Source organism: Fukomys damarensis, unplaced genomic scaffold (genome assembly GCF_012274545.1).
Source record: "Fukomys damarensis isolate Sample0158 unplaced genomic scaffold, DMR_v1.0_HiC HiC_scaffold_13, whole genome shotgun sequence".
Taxonomy (NCBI): Eukaryota; Metazoa; Chordata; class Mammalia; order Rodentia; family Bathyergidae; genus Fukomys; species Fukomys damarensis.
The window spans coordinates 26,533,045-26,560,351 of record NW_022900925.1 but is presented as its reverse complement, the minus strand read 5'-3'; the positions used below and the strand labels follow the sequence as shown (position 1 = coordinate 26,560,351).

General features: G+C 38.5%; 1 protein-coding gene and 1 pseudogene across 2 annotated transcripts in view; one reads left to right on the top strand and one right to left on the bottom strand.

The window, feature by feature from the left end:
* Gdpd1 (glycerophosphodiester phosphodiesterase domain containing 1) overlaps positions 1 to 26,818 on the top strand; it is a 47,184-nt gene extending 20,366 nt beyond the window's left edge. Inside the window, exons 3-10 of one of the 2 annotated variants that reach the window (XM_010626714.2) lie at positions 1,949 to 2,084; positions 7,335 to 7,380; positions 14,148 to 14,266; positions 14,928 to 15,017; positions 19,943 to 20,076; positions 23,434 to 23,493; positions 25,287 to 25,338; positions 26,158 to 26,818. In XM_010626714.2, the coding sequence (XP_010625016.1) occupies positions 1,949 to 2,084; positions 7,335 to 7,380; positions 14,148 to 14,266; positions 14,928 to 15,017; positions 19,943 to 20,076; positions 23,434 to 23,493; positions 25,287 to 25,338; positions 26,158 to 26,280 (760 nt within the window). In that variant the 3' untranslated portion in view covers positions 26,281 to 26,818. The remainder of the gene's footprint in view (positions 1 to 1,948; positions 2,085 to 7,334; positions 7,381 to 14,147; positions 14,267 to 14,927; positions 15,018 to 19,942; positions 20,077 to 23,433; positions 23,494 to 25,286; positions 25,339 to 26,157) is intronic. The other variant, XM_010626715.2, reaches the window with a different exon arrangement.
* LOC104864016 lies at positions 8,065 to 9,400 on the bottom strand (annotated as a pseudogene).
* Positions 26,819 to 27,307: the final 489 nt, after the last annotated feature.

Genomic DNA, 27,307 nt, shown 5'->3' with positions numbered 1-27,307 from the left:
AGTTCTTTTATTTTTTATTTATTTAATTTATTTATTTTTTAATTTTTTGGTACTGGGGATCGAACTCAGAACCTTGTGCTTGCAAGGAAGGCAGCGGAACCACTGAGCTAAATCCCCGGCCCAAGCATCAGTTCTTTTAAAAAGGGCTACCGGAAGACACAAACCTCATTAAGGTGATCTTGGTGGGCACTGAAGAAATTACATGTAGAATTCCCTCAATAAAAGTGTGTTGACTTTAGAAAAAAAGATTGTTTTGACTATTTGGCTTCCTTGAGATTCCATATGAATTTTGGGGAAGGTTTTTCTCTTTCTGCAAAAAGCACAAATGGGATTTTGTTAGAACTGCCATGACTGTAGATCACTTTAGTTAGTATTTACATTTGAAGTACATTTGTACATATCTATATAACTTTTATTTCTTTTCTAAGCATTTTATTGTTTGTAATGCTATTATAAATGGAATTATTTTCTTAGTTTCTTCTTTGTTGGTATACAGAAACAAAACTTAGAATTGTATGTTGACTTTTTTTTTTTGGTCTTGGGGATGAAACTTGGGACCTTGCACTTGCAAGGCAGGTAGCGGAACCACTGAGCTAAATCCCCAGCCCTGTATGTTGAGTTTAGTGTCCAGCAACATTGCTGAATTTATTAAATTTTTTTTCTGGTACCAGGGATAGAACTCAGGGCCTTGTGATGGCAAGGTAGGCGCGGTGCCACTGAGCTAAATCCTCAGCCCTTGAACTTATTAATTTTATTTTACTTTTTGTGGAATCTTTAGAGATTGTTTACTTTGTTGGTTTTCTTTGTTTGCTATGCTGGGGGTCAAACCCAGAGTGTTGTGTATGCTAAGCAAGAGCTCTACCTAGCTACATCCCTGGCCAGCGTTTTCTGTGTGTAAGAACCTGTCACACTCTAGCTATGGTGGCACACACCTGTGAGCCCAGCACTCTGGGAAGCTGAGCTAAGTGGGTTGTAAAACTACATGGCAGTTTCACAACTTAGTGAGACTGAGTCTCAAAATGAATGAATGAATGGACAAATGAATGGCTAGGGATATTGCTCAGTGTGAAGTCACTGGGTTCAATTTCCAGTAGGAAAAAACAAAACAAATAGAACTCGTGCCATCTGTGAATAGAAATAATTTTATTTTTCCCTTCCTATTTGAATGTTTTATTTTTTTCTAATTTCCAGAACTTCCAATTGTATGTGGAATCACAAGACAAAAGCAGTCATCCTTGTCTTAAATTTCTTTTTCATTTTTGTTTTTGAGATGGGTTCCTGCTGTGTTACTCAGGCTGGCCTCAAGCTCATGATCTTCCTGCCTTAACCTCTGAGCAGCTGGAATTATGGGCATATGCCATCACATCCAGCCCTGTCTCTGTCTGTCCTTCAGTCCATCCGTCCGTCCGTCCGTCCGTCCGTCCATCCATCTATCTATCTACCTACCTACCTACCTACCTACCTACCTACCTGTTGGAGACAGGGCATCCCTATGTAGTTCAGGCTGCCCTCACACTTTTGATCCTCCTGTGTCAGCCGCCTGAGTTCTGGAAATCACAGGTGTGTGTGGCCATGCTTCTTTTTTCCTGTATTTCTTAATCCTTTCATCTTATAGATATGGAAATGTAGGACCTAAGAGGGACATTGACTTGCCCTAAGTTATACAAGTTCCTGTATAACCTATCAAGAACTGGTGGCTACATCTCTTAACTTCTGGCTAAGTATTCTTTTGGGTTCCCAGGATTGAGGGTAGCTGGTGAAGGAAAGGAGGCAACATGATTCACTTGCTCTAAGATCATGTGGAGTGTTTTCACATCAATAAGTGTTGATAGATGATGTTGAGGAGATATTACACTATCATAGGCTGTTTGTTTTGGATTTGTAACATCTGATACATGAAATCAATTCTGTGTAACTCTCAAAAGTCATTTTTTCTTTATTTCTTCAGTGCTGTTACAATTGGAACTGACATGCTAGAATTGGACTGCCACATCACAAAAGATGAGCAAGTTGTAGTGTCACACGATGAGAATCTAAAGAGATCAACTGGGATCAATGTAAATGTCTCTGATCTCAAGTATTGTGTAAGTAAAAATGCATGATAAAATATATGTAGTGGATATGAGTTAGTAAGGCTTTTTAAGGCAGTGAATGGCAGTTATTGCTCAATAACTGACTCTTGAAAATATTAGTAATTAAATAACAAATGCATTTAACTTCTTTTAAATAAGTGTTGAGGGCCAGGGATTGAACTCAGTGGTGGCACTGCATTGCAAGCAGAAGGTCCTGGGTTTGATCCCCAGTACCAAAAAAAAAAAAAAGCTTTGAAAATTCAGTGAGAATTTTGTACTATACAGATACACCTATGGAGACTTACTTTTATGAACATTTGGATAAAACTTCAAGTCCCCAAATGTAAAACTGTTGGAATTTAACTTGTTTAATTTATGTGATTCAGATGAAGATATGAATTAACTTTAGCTTTCACATAAAATAAACACCATTTTAACATCGGATTATACTAGTTTATGCACTCTTTAAATACTAATATATGGAAGGAAAAATAATGCCTACTTTTACCACCTAAAGCAAACTCAGGTTAACAGGATTATACATATTATATATATCCTATTTTAATACAATTTTGTGTTATATTATACATACTATGTTAATACTTTATTTGTTTGTTTGTTTGTTTTTTGAGACATGTATTGCTCTGTAGTTCAGACTGTCCTTAAACTCACTGTATAGCCCAGGCTGGCTTCAAAGTCACAGTGATCCTTCTGCCTCGGCCTCCTAAGTCCTGGGACTACAGGCATGTGCCACCACACCTGGCTTTGTTTTTTTTGTTTTTTTGTTTTGTTTTTGGTACCAGGGATCGAACTCTGGACCTTGGCGCTTGTGAGGCAGGCAGTGGCACCACTGAGCTAAATCCCTGGCTCCTGGTTTTGTTTTTAATACTTTACCATGACAAATATTTTTCTATGCTTTGTATTTTTTATCTGTTCCTTTTGTATCAGTAGGGCTTGAACCCACGGCCTCGTGCGTGCTAAGTTCTACCACTGAGCTGCATCCCCAACCCTATTTAAATTTTATTTTATTTTTTTTTTAATTTATTTTTTGGGGGGTACCAGGGATCAAACTTAGGACCTTGTACTTGCAAGGCAGGTGCAGTGCCACTGAGCTAAAATCTCAGACCTATTTAAATTTTATTTTGAGACTGTCTCACCGAGTCGGCCAGGCTGCCTCAAACATGTGAGCTTCCTGCCTCAGCCTCTTAAATAGCTAAGATTACAAAGGCATGTTACCACACTGCCCATGCTTTTTAAAAAGTAGGCTTTATTTTTTAGAGAAGTTTTAAGTTCACAGAAAAATTAAGTGACATGTTCCTACTACTAATCCCGTAAAGGCACACCCTCCCCACTGTCCGCATCCACAGCACAGCTGCATGTCTGTCATGTGGAACCTGTGTGGACACGATCGCCGCTCCAGGCCGGGAGCTCACAGTAGAGTTCACTCTTCTGTGGTGCCTTCCAGGGTTTAGACACATACACAGGGACTATACCGGAGGTTTTGCTGTCATGCTCGGTAATCCCACTATCTACAAACCTTCTTAGTCTGCCTGTTTAGCCCTGCATTTCCGCTGTTCCCTGGCACCTACTGATCCTGTTTCACCATAGTTTTTCTTTTTCCAGGATGTCATAAAGTTGGAAACAGTCAATATTTAGCATTTCAGATTCTGTGCTTAGTTTTCATAAATATTTCAAATGCCTGCAATTATTACATGAAGTGGATCTATAGTTACTTTTTTTCCCCCAGTACCAGGGACTTATAGTTACTTTTAATCAGTCTCTATTGCTGAATATTCAGTTCGTTCTATGTTTTTACCAGTATAGTTACCACTTTATTGAACATCTTTATGTGCAAGTATGAAACTATATTTAGATGGGAATGAAAACTTACTAACAGGGCAACGCATTTTCCAGTCCCCCTTCTGTCTCTCCTAGACAGAAGCTTTCTTTCTCCCAATAAAGTTTTCCTACTCTTAAAAAAAAAGCTACTTAAAAAGATACAAATAGATACAATTAAAAAGATAAAGGGCTGGGTATTTAGCTCAGTGGTGCCATTGCCTGCCTCACAAGTGCAAGGTCCCCAGTTTGGTTCCCAGTTTAATCCCCGCTACCAAAAAAAAAAAAAAAAATGAAAAGAAAATAAAGATAAATATATATAATCATCTAGAATAGTGTTCACTTAACTGTGTTACTCTATCTCAGGGAGTGAGATGTTGAGCACATTTTTATTTTTGTTTGCAAATATTTTTTGACTTGTACTGTTTTAAAATGCTTCTAAGTGGAAGAAATTAAGAATTGCCGCTGGGCATGGTGGTGCACACCTGTAATCCCAGCACTTGGGAGGCTGAGGCAGGAGGATTGCTGTGAGTTCGTGACCAGCCTGGGCTACATAGTGAGTTCCAGGTCAGTCTCAACTACATGGTGAGACCCTGTCTCAACCCCCCCCAAATTGCCATATGAGATGATATAAGTTGATTAGTGATCATTTCCCAATGTATATGTATCTCAAAACATAAGATGATCAATACACACACACACACACACACACACACACAAGATGTCATACACCTTAAATATATATGATTTTATTTACCTGTTATACTAAAAAAATCAAGGACAACCAGGTAAGATGGCACAACCTATAATCTCAGCATTCTAGGGAGGCTAACACAAACAATCACAAGTTCAAGCCCAGTCTGCGCAATTCAGTGATTTATCAACACCTTATTTCAAAAATAGAAGAAAGGGCTGGGAACAGTGCAGAGGCCCTAGGTATAATCTCAGTATTGAGGGTGGAGGAGGAAGGAAGGAAATATTTATATTTATTTGCATAAAATTTTTCTTTATCTTTATGACCCTTTCTCTAGTTAGATGACCAAGAGGGAAAATCATTGAGTAAAAGAGTAGGAATAGGGCTGGGGATTTAGTTTAGTGGTTTCACCACCTGCCCTGCAAACATAAGGTCCCGCGTTCAATCCCCGGTACCAAAAAAAAAAAGAGTAGGAATATTATTTTTGTAATATATATTATAAGGTGAAATAAAAAAGATTATGATATTTAAATTTCAAATAATTATTAGTCAGGTGTGGTGTCGCATGTTTGTAATCCCAGAACTCAGGAGGCTGAAGGAGGATCGCTGAGAGTTTGAAGCTAACTTGGGCTACATAGTGAGTTCAAGGCCAGCCTCAAGAAGAAAACACAAAAAAATTATTACAGGTTGGTGTGGTGGCGCACACCAGTAATCCCAGCACTCAGGAGCCTGAGGCAGGAGGATCGCTTCAACTTCAAGGCCAGCCTGAATGATATAGTGAGACTGTATCTCCAAAAACATGAAAACAAATAAAAGTATTACAGTGAAAGACACATTACCACTTACCCCCCTGAAAATCCTCCCCCTCACTGTGAACGCACTTACTCCATCATTCTTGCCACTTTCTGAAGCAGTTCTGGAAGCCTCTTGTGTCTTTAACTGTGCTGTCATCACGGCCTCCCTGTCCTGAATCCATTCAAAACGTCATTTTGACTCTGGGGAAGAGCCAGACATCACACAGTGAGAGACCCAGAGATGAGTGTGCACTGTAAGGTATTTAGGAGCTGGCCTTCCCGTTGGATGGCACTTGGCAGCAGCATTCACTATATTTTTGGTCACACCTTGTAAGACAAGAAAGAGGACTTTCAGAACTGCTTCAGAAAGCAGCAAGAACAATGGGGTTTGTTTAAAGTGAGAGGAAGTATTTTGAGGGGGGTTATTGGCAACGGCAGTGTTTCTTTTACTGCAGTACAGTTTTTAAAACATCTACCATATATTTTGGTCATACCACATACAATTTCCTACAGCCTTTGTTTTTTGTTTTTTGGGTTGTTTGTTTTGTTTTGTATTGAAGGTTGAACCCAGGTATCCCTGAGCTACATCCAACCCTTTTAAATTTTTTGTTTTGTTTTGTTTTGGGTTTTTTGTTTTTTGTTTTTTTTTGAGACAGGGTCTCACTATGTAGTTGAGATGGACCTGGAACTCACTATGTAGCCCAGGCTGGTCTAGAACTTGCAGTGATCCTCCTGCCTCAGCTTCCCAAGTGCTGGGATTATAGGTGTGCACCACCACACCCGGCAACGCTTTTAAATTTTTGAGACAAAGTTTCACTAAGTTTCCCAGGCTGCTATTTGCTTTTTTGAAGTGCTTTTTAAAATTTTCTTTGCTTTTCTTTTTTTCTTTTTTGAGACAAGGTCTCCCAATGTAACCCAGGTTTGCCTCAGACTCACAGTAATCTTCCTGCCTCAGCCTTCCGAGTACTGGGATTAGAGATGTGTGCCATCACACCCAGCTAAAGTGTTTAAAAGAATTGTACCATAATATCTGATAATAATTTCTGTAATCCCAGCACTGGGGAGACTGAAGCAGGAGGATTTCTGAAGTTCAAGAAGGCCAGCCTGGGCTACATGGGGCATTGAAGGCCAAGCTGAACTACATTGTGAGACTCTGTCTCAAAAAAAAAAAAAAAAAAAAAACAAATGTGGTGATGTCTGTAATTAATCCTAGCACTCTGGGAGGCTGAGTCAGGAGGACAAGTTCAAGGCCAACCCAAGCAACTGAGTGAGACCCTGTCTCAAAATAACATTTAAAAAGGGACAGGGATACAGCTTAATGATAGAGTACTTGTCTAGCATGTTTAAAGCCCTGGTTTCAAACCACAGCACTGAAGAAAACAAAAAAAGATCCACAATTCCCATTTTGCTGTATCTTTACCATTATTAGTTATTGAAATTATGCCAAGGTTATTCTGGTTTCCTATTTAAATTTTAATTAGCATTTCTTTGACTATTAATGGATTTTAAAATGTTTTTTCCTGTATGATTGTTATTTTTCCTTTTTATCTTTGAAGTATCTGTTCTAGACATTTTTCTACCAAAATCTTATACTAGTAAGAAGAGGTCTATATTAAATAGTATCAGTTTCTTGTAGGTGGTAAAAGTGAGTAATAGAGTCATTAATTTGCCTTGGGGGATATTGTCCTGAGGGGTTCTCTGTGTAACTGTGTGTAGCTGTTTGTTCTCTCTCTTTTTTTTTTTTCTGGTATGGGGATTGAACTGAGGCCGTTGTACTTGCCAGGCAGGCACAATGCCACTGAGCTATATCCTTGGCCTCTGTTCTCTGTTTTTTTTTTTGAAGAAGAAGCAAACTTTTACTTTATCTTTTAATGTAAGGCACTAAATAAAATGCTTTGGATATTTGAGTACTAACTTTTTCACTCATATTTTTTTAAGGAGCTCCCATCTTACCTGGGCAAACTGGATGTCCCATTTCAAAGAGGTAATATTTCTCATTTACGTCTCAAATGGTGACATTAAAGTATATCCGTACATGTTGAGAAGCCCATGTGTTTTCTCTATAAAGTTACTGCTTAAAGTACTTCCCTTTCAGCTTGTTCTTTCAAGTCTGCAAATCTGAAACACTGACAGTCATCTTACCCTGATACGATCAAGCCCAAAGATTTAAACTAGCTTGTTCGATTTAAATTCACATATACTTAATTTAAGCCTGCATACCAATTACAGGAAATTTGGATATTATTAAAGTTCCTTTGTACTTCTAACACTTCAAGTTCTAGAAGATTGCCATTACTGATAGTAGTTACCCCCCATTAAGGAGTGAATAAAAAGAAGTAGAAAGCATCTCTTTACATATCTTTACTGGTTTGCTTGTGCTTTATTTTTTCACCTGTCTCCTCCATGTTTTAAATGACTGAAGAAACTTCATTACTCAGACTACTCCTTAGCAGTTTAGCAGTTCTCTTTCATTTGAAGGAGCTCTTCTCCCAAAGAAGCACGTCTCTTGCCCATTGTTCATCTCTGCTTTTAGAATGGCAAAGGCAGCCAGGCGTGGTGGCTCACGCCTATAATCCCAGCACTCAGGAGGCTGAGGCAGGAGAATCACTGTGAGCTCGAGACCAGCCTGGGCTACACAGTGAGTTCCAAGTCAGCCTCACTACATAAGTGAGACCCTGTCTCAAAAAACCAAATAAATAAATAAATAGAATGGCAAAGGCACCATGGCTTTATCTTGCTTCATTGTCTACTGGGGACCAGCAGTTGTGTTGCTGTCATAGAATCAAGAAATAGGTTGTGGTGAGTTGGAAGCAGTGCATACGCTGCTCTGACCATTTTACCAGCAAACCACCTGCCATGCAACGCATCGACAGCAGCAATAGCTGCAGCAGTTGATGGGCACTTCACATACACGTTGCCCTGAGCAGAATTCTTGTCAACATAAACATGAATAACTCCTCCATGTTTATTACTTTCTTCAATCACATCATCCTTAATCTCTCTGTCCCATCCAACTTCTTCTTCTGTTTGAGGATTAAACATGTTTGAAAGTTGGAAACACTATATTGCAAAGGGTTGCATAGAGGCAGCTGCAGCTAAAGCTGCAGCTTCAGTCTGCTGGGAAAGTTGTGTTTGCAAAACAATAACGAAGGAGAATTCTGCCACAGCACCAAATGCCGAAGAGCCACTCATTTGTAAAGCTTGCTGTGCAGCTGGTGGACTCTGCAAACCAGTACCTTCTGCACATCTAGTCATTAATTGGAGATGACCAGTTGTTCCCAAGTAGTTCCAGTCCTTTCTAATTCCTCACTGTCCAAAAATGAACTAGCACTAGAAGCATTGGTACGTTTAGTAACATGACCAACTTTCATTGGCCTTCCTGCTAGTTCAATCCATTAAGCTGTTCCAAAGCCTTGTTGGCACATTCTGAGTCAGAAAATGTAATGAATCCATATCCCTTAGATCAACCTGTTTCACTATCCATCATGAGCTGGATACTTTCGATCCTTCCAGAAGGCTCAGATATCCCCTGAAGCGTATCTTTGGTTATGTTGAAGTGTAATGAGCCCACACAAAGCCTCACTTCCCTTTTCAAAATTGCCATTGCTGCAGCTGTTTTTTCTGCCTGCGATGCTTGTACTATGATTGGCGCTCCAAAAACCCACTGGCCAGTCAATCTTATTACTAGAGGCACTGAACTAACATCAACAAACTCCACATAACCAATTCCTTTGGAATGTCTTGAATTTCTATCAGAAATCATCCTTAACATCTCGAACCTTTCCTAGTGTAGAGAAAAACTCTTCCAAATCTCTTGGTCAAATTCTTGCTGCTAGCTGCATGCAGAAAACTGTCCTTGCATCTCTATCTTCTGGAGTCAGATTATCAGTAGGTTCCCTCGCAGGGCTCTTGTCTTTTCTGAATGGACTTTTGCTTCAAGAACCTCGTCTGCTTAATTTGATGCTATGAGGCAACCCAGCCTTTCCTCGGATGGCAATGTTAGGAGTAGGGACTTCTGTAGTGGCCTCAGAATCTGCGATCTCTACCTCTTGAATGGCTGGGTCTCCCTTCTGTGATTCTATTTCCCTTCCGTTCACGGCTGTTGTTCTTTTTCTATCTCTACTTGGCTTTCTTTCTTTACTTTTGCTTCTCTTTCGGTCTTGACTTCGATTTCTGCTCTTGCTTTTCTTCCTCTTTTTGCTACGTTCTTCATGTCCGTTAGCACGGCTCAACTTGTTCTCATCCTTATGATTGACAGTTCACACTGCAATCAAAGGTGAATTCATGGGACTAGAGGTGAGATATCATTAGGCAAGTCTTCTTGTAAGGAGCCTCAAGCATTGCTTCAATGTCAATATCATCTGCCATTTTCTCTTAACACCTTTGTGGGCTTTTGGACGCCTGTAGTGCTCGCAGTCGGAAAGTTGGCTGCTGCTCTGGCTCCTTTTAAGCCCTAAGGCCCAGGCCGCGGTTCTGCCCAGCCTGATTATCAGGCTCCAAGAGCAGACTGGTCCGAGAAAATCTAAAAGAAACAATGGAGGGCCGGGGATTTAGCTCAGTGGTGCTGCCGCCTGCCTTGCAAGTGCAAGGTCCTGAGTTCGATCCCGAGTACCAAAAAAAAAAAAAAAGAAAAGAAAAGAAATTAGAGGAGCCGGAGGAAGAGCAGGATGGAGGCTTTGGCAGCTGAGGATCTTCCCCTGCGACAGCATCAGCAGTGAGCTCCCTGAAATGGCAGCAGCTGCTTCCTCATACTCACACTCAACACACGTACACACACCCATTCACCTTTGGGATGACTCACATATGATTGAGTAAAACTACAGGTGGCTGCATGTCATGGGCCCTGGTGTGGTTTGCATGTGGTTGAAACCTTGGATATGTTTCAAGGATCTAGTATTTTTAAATGTTTTCATCAAGTATACGTATTTCTGGGGTACAGTGTCATGTTTCAGTCCATGAGTACACTGGGTACTTATCAAATCAGATAATTTGTATATCCATCACTTGAAACATTTATCATTTCTTAGTGGTGAGAATATTCCTCTCTTTGGGGTATTTTTCAATACCTTATTGTTAACTATAGTTATGCTATGCTACCGTTGAACACCAGAACTTAGTCTTCGTTTTAGTTTTATTTTGTATCCGTTGACCAACCTCTTCTCCTCCCCTCCCCAGTCTCTAGTAACCACTGTTCTATGTGCTACTTATATGAAAGCGATTATTTTAGATTCCATATATGAATTGAGAGCAGGCAGTATTTGTCTTTCTGTGCCTGGCGTGCTTCACTTAGCATAATGTTCATCCATGTTGTATCAAATCACAGGCTTTTTTGGTGACTGAATAGTATTCGGTTGTAAGTACATACACTGCATTTTCCTTTTTACCATTCATTGTTGGGCGCTTACACTGATTGCATATTTTGGTTCCTGTAAATAGTGCTAAAGTAAACAGATATCTCTTTCACATACTGATTTCATTTCCTTTTGATATATACTCAGTAATGGGATTGCTGGATGGAATAGTAATTCTATTTTTAAGTGTTTGAGGAACCTCCATGCTGTTTTCCATAATGGCTGTACTAATTTACACTCCCACCTACAGTGTGCAAGGGTTCCCTTTTCTCCGCATTTCGCCAGCACTTGTTATCTTTTGTCTTTTTGATAATAGCCAGCCTGTGTAGAATAAGGTGCTATCTCATTGTGGTTTTGATTTACATTGCTCTGATAACTAGTGAGTATTTTTTTTCTTCATATATTTCTTGGCTATTTTTATATCTTTTTTGGGAAAGGTGTCTCTTAGCGTCTTTTGCCCTTTTTTTTTGTTTTTAGACCGGGTCTCATGTAGTTCAGGGATTGTAGGAGTATGCCACCACTCGTGGCTCATGTTTAAAAGTTTTAAGACTTTATAAGAGAGATATATATATAAAACCAGAAAAAAAATAGAAACATTTTATCTTTTAATCTTTGTGGAGATTTGATATCACTCTACAAAGGAAAAAATAGGAAAAACTTCACATCTGAAAATTTCCTTTACGTTCATAAATCCAAAATTCACCTAGATATTACAAGAGCTTATCAAATACAATCCCATAAACTACAAAATGAAAAAAATTTTCCTCAGACCACCATTGCTTAATGCTACTTACCTGAAAGGCAAAAATCAAATGCACATTGGATTTAAATATCTCTTACAGAAAGATAATTTTAATTTTTTTTCTGATATTTGTTTGGCTTTCTAAAATTTTCAAATCAAGGGTAAAAAAAATTTTTGTTTTTTCAGTGCTGGGAATGGAATCAAGGCCTCAGGCATGCTGGACAAGTGTTCTACCACTGAGCTCCACCCCTAGCCTTATTTTGGCCAATTTTAAATCTAGTTCATGAGATAGTTATAGTTCATTTTGAAAATTAGTACCAGTAGATCATGCACAACAAAAGAAACCGTCAACAGAGTGAAGAGACAACCTGCAGATGTGAGTGTGCATTTCCACCCAAACTATACTGCTGACAAATGGTTAATATACAAAATGTAAAAAGGAATCAGACAAATCAATAGCCAAAAAAAAAAAAATCTGATTTAAAAATGGGCAAAAAGCCAGGTGTGGTGGTGTATACCTGTAATCCCAGCATTCAGGAGGCTGAGGCAGGAGGATTGCCATGAGTTCAAGGCAAGCCTAAACTACCTTGGGAGACCATGTCTCAAAAACAAAGCAAAACAAAACTTTTGAATGTGAGAGACTTTTGAGACAATCTAATCCTGTCTTCTGTAATAGATTAGGACATTTAAATCTAAAGGTACAGATTAACTCGATCAAGGTCAGATCACAAATGACAGCTGGAACTTGAAGCTAGGTTTCCTCCTTACTAGGTCATTGTTCAGGCGGACCTACTGCCTCTCCCTAGCATAGCTGTCTTTTATAAGAATGCTTGGTGTTCTTGGTGTTCAGACAGTTGCAGGGAATAAGTCAGTGCTTTTGCTTGTAATTTACTTTATGCCTCAAATATGAACTTCACTGCATTTGAAACAGGCATCGCACTGCAAACACTGACTCAGATTAGCTAAAGGTGTTTAGTCTACGGCCATACCACCCTGAACGCGCCCGATCTCATCTGATCTTGGAAGCTAAGCAGGGTCGGGCCTGGTTAGTACTTGAATGGGAGACAAAGATGTTTAGTTTTCTGTCCTATTCCCCTTGCTCAGAACTCTTGCTTACTTTTTCCTAAATACTAGATTGTTGGAGTTAAGTAAGTTTCAGGCCTTTTGTTTTCTTTGTGATGCACAAAGTAATTACAGTCCTCTTTTTTTTTTTTTTTTTTTTTTTTTTTTTTTGGTACTGGGGATTGAACTCGGGTCCTTGCACTTGCAAGGCAGGCCACCGAACCGCTGAGCTAAATCCCCGGCCCTACAGTCCTCATTTTAATGACCCATTTCCTGTCCCAGGCGCCTAGGTTGTCAAATGGTCACTAAACGAGACATGGTATATAATACCTACATTACAATAAAATATGTACATTACAATATTCAGGACAAAGAAATGGTCAAAGGAAAGTCAACTTGATGACTTGGCTTTTTATTTGCATAACTTATGTGAAGCACTATAATGTATAACTAAATAAAACTATAATAATGTACAATACAATCAGCAAAAATTACAGTACTGTATAAGCAAAGTGTACTGTACAAAGAAGACATTGAGGCTGTATAAACAAGATGTACAAAGTTGTATGAAAAAAGATGGGTCATAAGACCAAACAGTTGTTAAACAGGTAGGTCATTAAATGAGGAATATCTATAAATGTTTTCTTTAAAGGGGTCCTTTTTGTGCCACAGGCTATGTTAAAAAATAAGTGTAAAAACCAGGCAAGGTGGCTTGTAATCCCAGTGCTCAGGAAGCTGAGGCAGGAGGGTTGCCATGAGTTTGAGGCCAGCCTGAGCTATATAACAAGATCCTGTCAAGGGAACCACTGAGCTAAATCTCCAGCCCAAGGATATTTATTTTACTGTTTAGTTGTTTAGAGTAATGGAATTGAAATCTTGTGTGAAGGGGGGCATTTTTATGGTAGTCTTATAGTAGATATAGTGTAGAGATAGTATATTACATAATTGATAGGAGGGAGGAAAAGGAACTAGGGAAAGAGGAAGGAAAATAACCCTCAGGGAAAATCATGATTAAAATCCCCTTCTAATTTTTCATTGACCCTAATTTGTATAGTGGCATTGATAATAATTCTTCAACATATTTGTGTACTAACTTTGCCTGAACATTATTCTCAGTCTGAAAAATAGAGTGATGATATCATAGCAAAACTTTGACAATTTCAGTCTCTACTAATCAGGAAATGGTTAAATTGAAATGATTAAATTATATCTACTCAGTGGAATATTTTGAAACCTTTTTAAATCATCATAATAGAATAAAATGGGTGGATTATATCAATGTCAGTAACCTGGTTGTGATACGGTACTATAGTTTTCCAAAAGGTTACTACTGGGAAATTTGGATAAAAGGTACATAGATCTCTCTGTGTTATTTCTTACAATTGCATGTGATTCTACAGTTATCTTATGATAAAAAATGTAATGTTTAAATCACAAAAAATGCCCAAGGGTCATAATGGTTATATCTGAGTTGTTGGATTTTACATGAGTTCTTTTTTATACTTTGCCTCATTTTTAAGTGTCCTGTACTTTTCTAATCATTAAAAAAGTAAAAATTATTTTTTAAAAATACATTTAAAACTCTTGCTTTCTCAGCATGCCAGTGTGAAGGAAAAGATACCCGAATTCCATTACTGAAGGAAGTTTTTGAGGCCTTTCCTAATACCCCCATTAACATCGATATCAAAGTCAACAACAATGTGCTGATTAAGAAGGTACTGAAGACACTGGCTCCTCTCGGTGTGTTGCATCCAATTTCACGAACTGAAAGAAGCTTAGAGTAGATGACTGCATAGGTTGACAGTGTTCAAGGAAATGGGATACTCTGGGGATCAGCATTGTTGTAAATAATGCCTGGTGGAGGTCACCTGACTGTAGGAAAGTGTTTTCAGAGTGACTCGACATGTCTCAGTCATTGGTAAAAGTAGGTTATGCATGAGCGGGGCATGCTGGCACATACCTGTGATCCCAGCATTTGGGAGGCTGAGGCAGAAGGATCACTGCAAGTTTAAGAACAGCCTGGACTACATAGTGAGTTTAAGGCCAGCCTGAACTACACAGTGAGACCCTGTCTCAAAAAAAAAAGTAAGCTATACATCAGTCTGGCATTCATATAATTAATTTCTAGTTTAATTTTTCAGTTGTGATCATTTTATGTTAAATTACTAAATAGTTATATTCTATCAAATAAATTATATAATGGTAAAATATAAATAAAATAATCTTTCATAAAGAATCTAAATTTATTTAGCAGTTTTTCCAAAATTTTACACTAATCATTGGCAGATAGTCACTTGTCATCCATTTTTTAAGTAAAATGATACAAGTGGATTTACAAATAGGCACATGCATAAAATTTTGAATTTTCACATGTAGGTTTCAGAATTGGTGAAGCAGTATAAGCGAGAACACTTAACAGTGTGGGGTAATGCCAGTTACGAAATTGTAGAAAAGTGCTACAAAGAGGTAAGCTGCAAAAATGGAACAGAATGACCTGCCTTTGCTGTTGTCATGTATCTGTCAATAAGTCATTACAGTGATAATTTTTAAAACTTCTCTTATTTCATAGCCTGCATAGAAAGACAGATGGTACTAAGTGGAAGCAGTTACCTAGAGGTTTGCTTATAGAAATAATAGATTTTGACCTTGCAATTTAAGTTCATTGTAATCAGATTGCTTCACAGAATTATTTTCACAGCTAATATTGTTTATTAGGATTTCATGTGCCTTGGACCAAGGATTTAGCTCAGTGGCATCGTGCCTGCCTTGCAAGTGGAAGGTCCTGAGTTTGATCCCCGGTACCAAAAAGGAAAAAAAAAGATTTTATGTGCCTTATAAAATAAAATATGAATCTCTTTTTAACATCTATTTTTGCTAAGCAGTTGAATTTTTATGTAATGTCTAAAGTATTTAGCCTATCAACTTATTTTTGCCCACATAGACTTCATTAAGCCAAGAGCATCATTTTACCGTATTATATAAAGCAAGGGCACCTATTCATTGAAAGTTTTCTGTTTGAAGGAAATAAATCTCTAAAAATTAATTTGAGCTGGTGTGGTAGCTTCACGCCTGTCTTCCCAGCACTCTAGAGTCTGAGGCAGGAGGATTGCTGTGAGTTCAAGGTGAGTTTGAGCTACATAGTGAATTCAAGGCCAGGCTGAACTATGTAGTGAGACCCTGTCTCAAAAAAAAAGAAAAAAAATTCCTTTGATATTTTTTTGAAATGATAGTCAGCTAAGAGAATTGGAAATTCAACATGTTTTATTTTTTGGTACCAGGAATCGAACTCAGGATCTCATGCTTGTGAGGCAGGCAGCAAACCACTGAGCTAAATCCCTGGCCAACATCTTTTAAAAAATTGTAAGCATTGATGATTCCTTTTACCACACAAGTGATATCATACTGCAGGAGTATGACAGAAGTAGTGATTCTCATATACAGAGAACTCTTCTGGGACAGTCCTTTCTTCCTAGCAAATAAGGCAAAAACATCTATGATCAGCACCAGTGCAGTCCACAGTGCAGTGGAGGCTCTCATTGCAGCAGGGAGGTTTCCTTTATGTGCAGCAAGCTCTGTGAGGTCCCAAGGTTACTTGTTTTTGGAGGGGACTGAGCAGCCTCAGCTCCTAGGAGCTTAGAACTAAGACCTCTCCAGGACGAATCATTGGTGTTATTTTCAGGTGTTATTATAAAGAGGTAATGTACTAGATGCCTCATGACTTGCTGACCTTTTTACATCATCACAAACATTTTCAAATAAAATGTGATGATACTGACAGCTGGAAAGGAGGCAGAGAAACTGGATCTTTTACAAGTTGCTGGTAGTGAATGTGAAATAGTGCAGCCACTCTCTTCATTAATTAGCTTTTTACAAAACTCAACACACTTGCCACGTGCCTTACAAGTACAAGGTCCCTAGTTCAATCCCTGGTACCAAAAACAAAAACTAAAACTAAACACATATTACTGTGTGAACCAGCAACATCTTCTTGGTCATTTATCCCAGAAAAATGAAAGTATGTACACAAAAACCTGTACCTGGATTTTTTTTCATTCGTAATTTGTATGAATACATGTTTGCAGAACATAATGATTATATTCATTATGTACCTGAATTTTTGCAGGCACTTTATTTGTAAAAGCAGACTGCTGGAGAAAACCACATGTCCCCAGTAGGCAAATAGCAAAACAAACTGGCACCACCACATGATGATATACTAATCAGTAATGAAAGAGGGTGAACTATTAATACCTACAGCACCCTGGATGGTACTCAAGGCCATTATGCTTAGTAAAAAATACAACACCAGGGCCGGGGATTTAGCTCAGTGCCTGCTTCAGCAAGTGCAAGGTTTTGAGTTCGATCCCCAGTACCAAAAACAACAACAATAGAAACCAATCTCACAAGATTATATACTAGGAGCCAGGGATTTAGCTTAGTGGCACCACACCTGCCTCACCAACACAAAGTCCTGAGTTTGATCCCCAGTCCGAGGGTGGGAGTTATATATACTTTTAAAAAACTGTAAACACACATAGAGTGCAGATTAATGGCTGCCAGGGGACAAAGACTAAGGGTAGGGTAGAGAATTGGTATAAATATCAGGAGATGCCACAAGGGAATTCATATGGTGATGAAACAGGTTTTTTGTTTTTGTTGTTGTTTTGGTACCAGGGGTCAAACTCAGGACCTTGTAATTGCAAGGCAGGCATGGTGCCACTGAGCTAAAGTTTTGTATCTTGCATATGATGGTGGCTACATGGCTCCACATGTGGATTAAAATTGCATAGAATACACACACACAGATAAATAGAGTTTCTAAAATGTTAACACCTCCCCTCAGAAAAAGATGGAAGCTGAATAAAGACTGTGGTCTGAATTAATAATAATATACCAGATCCAGTTCCTGCTTTGACCTTGTACTGCAGTTACATCAAATTTCACCTTTTGCGGAATCTGGGTGAAGGATGAATGAGACTCTTGCTATTTTTGTAACTTCTTATGACTCTATAATTATTTCAAATTTTAAAAATTCTCTCCTGATGCACAATTCTTTCCTGATTCAAATTTTTTCCCCAGAAGCCTCTAGCTATGTATTATTTTAGAATTTTAGACTCCAAAAACCTTTCTGCAGTGCCATTCAAGCATCACAGTAAAAATGTCTCAATAATTGTCATTCATATTACCAACATGCTGTATAATTGATCCATTTTTTTATAGTTTCTGAATAAGACCTAGCAGAATTTTACATTAGTGCTTTAATGCCCAGATGCTATAAATCTAAAATATAAAAGTAATAGGAAGTGGAACACACAATGGTGATGGAAAAATGCATAGCACTGATTCTCACCTACTGGCTTTTTATTTGTTCACACATAGTGCAGTGATTCTTAAATTTGGCTGCACATTGGAATGACCCAAGAAAATTAAAATGCCTTGGTCCCATCTCACATGTTCTGATTTAAAAGATATAAAGTATATTAGGGCCAGGGATTTAGCTCAGTGGTTCCGCCTCCTTTCTTGCAAATGCAAGATCCTCAGTTCAATCCCCAGTACCAAAAAAAAAAAGAGAGATAAAGTATAGTCTGTTGTTCAACATTTGCCAGCTTACCACTGTCCTACCCCTCCCGGCAGCCATGCATAGCTCTCCAGAAGTACCAGTTACTGTTTTTAGTGCTCTTGTTTCAAAGTGGCATAAATTTTTAAGGGCCAGCCCATAACCCTGTTTTTCGTAAGCTCTGTGATTCTTAGTGTATGAATTTGCAGAACTCAAGGTTTTTCAGGGACTTGTATGCTGTGTTTTAGCTGAAACACCTGCATGTAAATAAGTCAGAAACGTTACAGAGCACCATGTGAACACAGGGGCAAAACAAAAACCTCAAACTTTCTTATTTTTCTTTAAAGAAGGAGATAATTTAGTTAGTTATTTAAAATCAGTTACTTTTAGCTGTGCATGGTGGTGCATGCCTGTAATTCCAGCACTTGAAAAGACTTCTGGAGATCAATTGCACAAGAATACAAATATACTTGACATCCCCAAGCTAGTCACTTACAAATGGTTAAAATGGGAAAAGGAGGTGGTGGCTCAGGCCCAAATCACACTAAGGAGGCTGAGGCAGAAGGATCACAAGTTCTAGGCAAGCTTGGACTACAGAGTAAAAGTGAGTCTCAAGATAAAATGAAAAAAAAAAAGTTAAGGTAGCAAATTTTGTTATGTGATGTATATTTTACATATATGAAAGATATACCTTTCCATTTTTAAAGTTTTAGAGTTTCAAACACGTTTTCCAATAGAAACTTAGAATAATGGTTAGATTCTTGGATTTACCAAGTCTTATTTATATTTTGTACTTGATCTATAACATAAGCAAAACATGACCTATAGATATCATGTTCTATAGAGCACATGGTAAGATCACAAAATACAGTGGATTTTAACTTTTTAAAAAAATGTATTATAGTAAAAGACATTGCCATTGATCCTCTTCAAAGTATTCCTGCTCTCTTTGAATATATGTATCAATCCTGCCACTCTATAAAGCTGGTCTAGAAGACCTCTTTTGTCAGAATCTTCAGTTATGTTGCCATGACTACTTCAAAGTCCTGAAATGATCCGAAACATTTATCTTTGGGTGGGGATTTAGCTCAGTGATTCCGGTGCCTGCCTTGCAAGTGGCAAGGGCTGGAGTTCGATCCCCAGTACCAAAAAAACAAAAAACAAATTTATCTTTTGTGGTCATTTTGTCTTTAGGGAAAAGCCAGAAGTCACATGGTGCCAGTGAATAAAGTAGATAAAGACACACCATAATGCTTTTATTTAATAGAAATTGCTCTGGGGAAGGAGAATGGGGATTTGCTGTTTAATGACTATAGAATGTGTGAGTATTTTGTGGGGGACTAATGATAATGCATTTTACTGTAACTTTTTTTTTTCTAGTACCAGTGATTGAACTCAGGACCCTGCACATGCCAGCCAGGCAGGGTGCCACTGAGCTAAATCCCCGACCCCTACTACTACTGTAATTCTTTGATCCCACCTCTTTTTAAAACAGGTGTCAGATTACTATTTCTTTTATTAATCTCTCTATTTTGTCCCATTAGATTCTAGTATGTTTAGTCTCTAGTTGTGAATACTATGACCACCAGACAGAAGTGGTATTGCAAATGCAGAGAGAACGAATAGAGAAACTATAGCAATATTAATAACATTATAGGGCTCCAAGGGAGAACCTTGTTTGTTGCAGACTAGCCATTTCTAAGGATCGTCATAATTCAGAGAGTCCTTCAGTGGCGGTTGAGATATAGTGTTGGGAAAATTTGAGACTTATGAAATAATGCTCTTTATTTGAGCAATTACTGTAAAGTAACATCAAATATTGTTTTTCTTTTAGAATTCAGATATTCCTATACTCTTCAGTCTGCAACGCGTTCTGCTTATTCTTGGCCTTTTCTTCACTGGCCTCTTGCCTTTTGTGCCTATTCGAGAGCAGTTTTTTGAAATCCCAATGCCTGCTATCACATTGAAGTAAGTGGTTACCCTGTTTTCATCAGCTGTCGGTTACAGAGGGATTAAGAAAAAAGCTCACTAATATCAGCATTGATTTGATTTGTTCATTTATGTTTTAGTGCTGGGCCGCGAACCTGGAGCTTTGTACATGCTAAGCGTGCACTCCGCCATGGTGGGTTGGCTGACGCTCACCCCCTCACATCGGGGCCGGTCCCAGTGTAGAAGTGTTGATAGGTGGTGGGAACAGTCAGAGGTGATCAGGTCATTAGGAGGGATTAATGCCCTTCTTGTGTGAATGAGTTCTCATCTTTGGCTTTCTCTTGCTTCTCTCATACATGTACCCCTCTCTCACACATACCCACTGCTTTTCTGCCACCACAAAGCCCTCCCATGAAGCCAACTAGATACACTGTCATCTTCTTGGACCTCTAGAACTGTGAGCTAAATAAACCTCTTTTCTTTCTAAATTACCCAGCTGTGGGTATTTTGTTACAATAATAGACAAATGTCAATGTTAAAGAATAGGTTTCTTGGGCTGGATTTAGCTCAGTGGTGCAGTTGCTTGCCTTGCAAGCTCAAGGACCGGAGTTTGATCCCCAGTACCAAAAAAAAAGAAAAGAAAAAAGAATAGTTTTCTGCAAGCCTGGAGGTGTCAGGCAGTGATGTAGCACTTGCCTAGCAGGCGCAGGGCTCTGAGTTTGATCCCCCACATAATGTGCACACAGAAAGGATAGATTTCTGTAGTTGTTTCCATGTTCTATTACCTGACCTATGTTGACAGTGGTTTTGATATAATCAAAACACATTTTCTAAAATAAATGATAAAGGGTTATAAAGACAGTGGACCCTTGACTTTTAAACTTGATTGGTTCCTGAGGGCTGGTTGCAACTCAAGTTGGTTGTAAGTCAGTACAGCTGAGATCTGGATGTTTACCTGGGTACCTGCTATAGATAAGAGACGAATCTTCCATTAACCTAATTAACCCAAGTTGTTCGTAAGTCAGGCCAGTCATAAATTGAGGGCCCACTCTGGGCCCACCTCAGGTTATAGCAACAGTCTGTGCCTGTGTACTTAGAATCAGATGAAAATAATTGAGCTTAATTACAGAAGCTTAATAATTATTTTATTTTGACATCAAACAGCAACTGCCCTTCAACTTCCCTTTATTTTATATTTCATTGGCAGCAACACCCAGCTAAAACTCCATCAAATTCCAAATTCACCAGTAGGATTAATACATTTAGGAGGAAAAGCAACTACCACTAAAACTGCTGAAAAAAAGAAAGGAACCAAAACAGAAAAACCTTTGCAGACAGGAGAAAGAAGAGTAGAGTTAGTTTGTGTAAGATATTTCTGTATTCATATAGTTTCTATGCTCGGTACAAAGCCTTGATTTTCATTGACTAATTTAATAGGAAGATAAAATATTTCAAACACTTAGAATTGCCTGACAAGTAATAAGCTGTCAGTACTTAATAGCTTTTATTGTTAAATTATCTTACTAATATTGAAGAAAGCTTTGCTTCCTAATCCTATGTACTCAGAATGTGATTTTTAGCTCTAAATTTATAAGAACAACCAAGTGATGACAGAGGAACCTGGAGCTCCTTGGGAGATCTTGTAAATGGGTTAAAACATTTTTCATCCCCATTGAGAACTTAAAACAATCAAGCTGGGGCTGGGGACGTGGCTCAGTGGTAGAGTGCTTATCTAGCATGAGTAAGCCCTGGTTTCCATCCCCAGGACAGCAAAATAATAATAGTGATAATAATAATAATAATCGGCTGAATATTAGTGCAGCAGTCATTTGAAAATATTTGTTCAAACAAGTCTGGTCAGTGCTCTCATGCTTAGCTTCTGTTTCATAACCATTTTCCTACTTGAGTTTCTTAGTGATGAGCGTGTTTGTTCTAACTATTGCCAATTATATTTAGTAAAAGTCTTGCAGCTGCTTCTCAGACAAAAATCAACAGAAATACTTCTACCAAGAAACTGTTTCCACTTGCTGTATTAAAATGATTCCTGTTTATTCCTGAAGTGCTTAACTTTTCTCCTGCCTGAGATAGGCGCTTATGCTCTCTAGATTAATTCCACATGTTTCATTTTGGAAGTAAATGTATTGAAGTACATAGTGTAGAAATAGAAGAAGTAGAAGCACCATGTATTAGTCTTTTCTATAGAAGGAAATTATGGAATAAGACATAGAATATTTGTGTGGGTTGTAATATTTGAGTAGAAGACAGCTGATACTTTATAAGATAATCTAATAATTGTGTTCAATGAGATAATTAGTATATAAGGTACTCAATCCCTGAGATACCTGAAATTACAACCAGGACTTTCCATCTAGGTCCAAGTTAGGGGAAAAAAAGAACTTGGACTTCATTCAGAGAGCTTATACTAAAAACTGAGTTCAAAGAGAAAGGGAAAAAAGAAATTTAAGACGGAGGTGGTCTGGGGATATACTTCAGTGAGCGCTTTCCTGGCATATGGAAGTCTCTGGATTTGATCTCCAGCACCTATTTTTTAAAAATGGGGACTCAGAATCATCTTAAGAAAGCAGCTGAGAAATCTTGGCAGCAGAGAGGTTCATCAGAAATTTCCTGGGCTTAGTTCAATCCCTGGTACCAAAAAAAAAACCCAGAAATTTCCTGGGCTGGGACTTTAGCTCAGTGGCTCAGGTAGTCATGCTGTAGACGTCAAGAGATGGAAGAAGGAACTCAGCATGGGGGTAAAAATTCAAGGAGACCCTTTTAGTAGGAAACACAATTTAAAAGGACATCGTAGGGGCCGGGGATTTAGCTCAGTGGTTCTGCTGCCTGCCTCGCAAGCGCAATGGACCTGAGTTCAATCCCCGGTACCAAAAAAAAAAAAAGGACATGGTCCACATCTGCCAATATTGAAAGGAAAGAAAATATGCATTAAACGCTTCACTTTTACCCTAAATACCTTTTAATCCAGGTACAGTTTGGTTATATGTTTCAGTCTACCACACACTAAATTATAGCCAACACAGCAAGAGAAAGGGATTTCATGAGAGAGAGAGAGAGAGAGAGAAGAAATGTGATGAGCCCTGGGTAACAGGACCCTGGAAAATATTTCTTTTTTGTTTTTGGTGCCAGGTATCTAACTTGAGCCCTTGCACTAAATCTCTGGCCCAAAACAATGTTTTTTTAATTTTTTCACCTTTAAATCATGGTCACAGAAAGTTAGCTTGAAGACAGTGGAAACAGAAAGCCAAACTGGTTTATACATTATTTTGTCTGCTACAAAATTTTTTGACAACATACTAACTAGGCACTCTTTATTTTGAACTTAACCTTAATCACACTGATGTATTCCTGTGTTCTAATTAAAACCTTGTCTTCCCTTAGGTTAAAAGAACCACGCACCATGTCCAGGAGTCAAAAGTTTCTCATCTGGCTTTCTGATACGTAAGAATTTTAGTTTCTTGATATGTAAGAAACTATTATTGCTGTTATGTTATTTTTCCTTTTTTTTTTTGGTATGGGGATCGAACTCGGAACCTTGTGCTTGCAAGGTAGGTGGCAGAGCCACTGAGCTAAATCCCTGGCCCTGCTGTTAATGTTATTGCTGTAGCTATATTTATTAAATATATAACACTTGTAATCCAGAGCGAACTTTCCACCTGTAATTGGTAAGGAGGACTTGTTGAGCATCTGCTCTGCAAGTGGCTATGTTTGGATCATTTAGAACTATCTTAAGATGTAATGTCAACCACTTTCAGGAGAAAACAGCTCTAATTCACCCAACTCAATGATTTATTTGAGATTAGCTAATTAGCATCAGAGTTGGGATAAATAACCTTTCCCTTCCATTGATTTGCTGTTTCCACTAGCCTAGAGTCCAAAACGTGGTAAAAAGTATATAAATATATACATACACACAGTAAATGTAAAAGCATATATTGCTGAGCATGGTGACACACTCCTGTAATCCCAGCACTCAAGAGGCTGAGGCAGGAGGACCACCATGAGTTTTTTTGTTTTGTTTTTGTTTTTTGGTACCAGAGATTGAACTTGGGACCTTGTGCTTGTGAGGTAGGCAGCAGAACCACTCAGCCAACTCCCCAGCCCCTAAAAGTGTATACTGCCTACTGACATACTTCTTAGAAGTATTTGCACTTAACATATTAAGTATTAACAGCAGAAAGGTAGTCCTGCCTACAGGGTAGATATCTACTTTGAAGAAAATGCCTTAATTTCTACAACATATTAAGTTTAAATTTAGGTAAAAAACATAGATATTTGTTCTGTATTTTACTTTAAAATGGAGCCTTGAATGCTTAAATATATTAATAGTCCTAAATCACACACAGCCTTTTATTATTTAGCTCCTCCTTCAGAGAGTCTTAGAGGACAGGGGTGGTGGTGGGAGCCTATAATCCCAGCATGTGGGAGGTTGAGACAGGAGGACCTGGGCTACATAGTGAGACCCTGTCTCAAAAAAAAAAACAAAAACAAAAAAACAGCCAGGTGTGGTAGTACATGCGCCTGTAATTCCTAGTACTTGGGGGGTTGAGACAGGTGGTTCGCCGTAAATTCAAGGATAGCCTGGGCTACACAATGAGTTCAAAGCTAGCTTGAACTACATAAAGAGACCCTGTCTCAAAAAACAAATTTTTTTTTTTGCCAGGTATTTAGCTTAGTGTTTCCACTGCTTGCCTTGCAAGCGCAAGGACAGGAGTTCAATCCCTGGTCCCAAAAACAAACAAAAAATGCTGAAGAAAAATATTAAAAAAAAAATTTTTTTAAACACTCTAATCCATTATGTAATTGAAATACAATGTTGTAGAAGCTGAAACTGAATTTCCTGACTTATTTAACTTGGAAAATCGAGAGTGCATACTTTCTGGCCTTTCTCACTCCCATTCTGGCCCCAGCAGGGAAGCTGAGGAAACCTCTTCTCCACAGAGGTGCTTAGGTGCCTAAGAATGGGTCTCCTGGGGTTCTTGGCAGCACTAGCAGAGGATCTGGTTGTGCAGCCAGCAGCCAGCAGCTAAAAGGGATCCAGCACTTTGTTCAGTCATAAATTCATCCACAGCGGCCATTATTCCCTGAGGCCTTGGTTTGTGTTGGTGAAGCATTGGAATGAAATGAAACTAAGAATTACTAAACCCTAATCGACTAAAATAGGACTAAAGGCTAATTCTAGCTAGCCCTTATAACCAGTTAACACCTAACCCTGTTGTGGTTTTCCTTTCTAGATTATTAATGAGGAAAGCTTTATTTGACCACCTCACTGCCCGAGGAATTCAAGTAAGTTTCTGGGAGGATGCATTTTTGGAAACAGCGTAACCCACTGGCCTAACAAGAGTGTGAAGGGCAGGGCTTTTCAGTGACGCAGTTTGTGAAGGGGTCCAGCTGCTGCCACCCTAGGCTGACCAGAGACCACTCAGCCTCTTTCGTCCCACCCTGCTGAGATGTACAGTTCTGGGCTCCTGAGGCTGCACCCCACCTCCCATCTTCTCCTCACAGCAGCCCCGCTCACACACCCTGTGTTTGCTCAAGCCCTGTCTTTGTGGGGAGCCACAGCTCCTTTCCAGTGAACTCCCCCAAAAGCCCCGTCTGGACCTTGTCCTTTCCCAGCCCCCTTTATGCTCATGACCCCGTAAGACCTCCCAGCCTGTAGGAGAGTTACTGGCCTGGTATGAGTGCCAGAGATGTCCCCCTCCGGTTTGTTCTGAAATAACTCTGTCCGGCTCAACTCCTACCTTTTTTTCTTCTTCCTTTTTTCTAAGAGATTCAGCCCTGACTCTGATGCTGATGCCTTAGTGATTAACAAGTAAGGAATGTGACCTTGGCCTTATAGTTAGCAGTAGAGCATCGGCATCTCTGCAGCTTAATATCAAGCTCCAGTGCTCTTATGTAGAGAGAAGGGTGGCTGAGGTCAGAGAGGTGCGACCCTGCATATTTAATGAGCAAAATGGAGTTGTTAGAGGGGTTAATGATGTCTTTGATTTCTTAGAATGACAACAAGGGCTAGTTTCTAAGTACTCTTGAGATTATAGTGGATACATGTTATAAAAATAATTTTTTATTTTAACATTTCATACCTCTCATAATTCTGATTTTCAGGTGTACGTTTGGGTATTAAATGATGAACAAGAGTATAAAAGAGCTTTTGATCTGGGAGCAACTGGAGTCATGACCGACTATCCAACAAAGCTTAAGGATTTTTTACATAATTTTCCAGCATAGAAAAAGGTACTAGGGTATACTCAGAGAAGTCACGGAAAGACCTAAGAATATATAACCATCATTTCCCTAAGATAGTTCCAGAATGATAATGGTTTAATCAGTTAAGTTTTGATTACCTCATTTTTAAGCCTGTATGAGAATGTAGAAACTATATATTGTATATTTATTTTAAACAATACGGCATATTTCACACTTGTAAATTGTTTAGAAAGATAACTGGTTTGAAATGTGAGTAGATTATTGATGAAGGTATCTGTATATAATGCAGTATTCTACTATAATTACTTCCAAAATCAAAGACTGTTGGATTAATTTGCCATTAGTCTTGATTGGAATAAGACCAACTAATTTAGTAAAAGAAAGTTATTGAAGGCCATTGCAGCTGTTCTGCACTGTCTCATTATGTCTAGAAACATCTTAGTTAAAAAAAAGAAAGAAAATACAATGGAAGAAGAGCTTGAAAATCAATATTAGCCAGGAGTGGTGGCATACACTTTTGATCCCAGCACTTGGGAGGCTGAGGCAGGAGGATCACCTCGAGTTCCAGGCCAGCCTAGGATACTTAGTGAGTTCAAGGCCAGCCTGAACTACATAGTGAGGGGGGAAAAAAGAGAAAGAAAAAGAAAAGAGAAAAAGAAAGAAAATCAATGTAATTTTCTGGTAAGTTTTTCATGTTAGCAGAAAGCAGGCTTAAAGATATAACGGAAAGTTTGTTACTTGATCAAAAATAAAATCTGTAGACTGAATTACATTTCTCAGTTGTTGTTAATGGAGATAATTCTATTCGGACTCCTTTTCAAGTGTGTAACAGTATTACCTTGTCTATTTTTTATACCTTAAAAATAGACTTTCCAATTGTAAATTAAGACAATGTCCAAATAGTCATTTTTTTAATGATTCTTCTAAAGAAATGTAAGATTTTCGTTTTTTGGCCTTGACTTGACTATTTGAGCCTACTCCTAGATTTTAAATAACATCTTGAACTCCAATAATCTTACAACTGAGGGAAGTAAATATCATTGTTTGT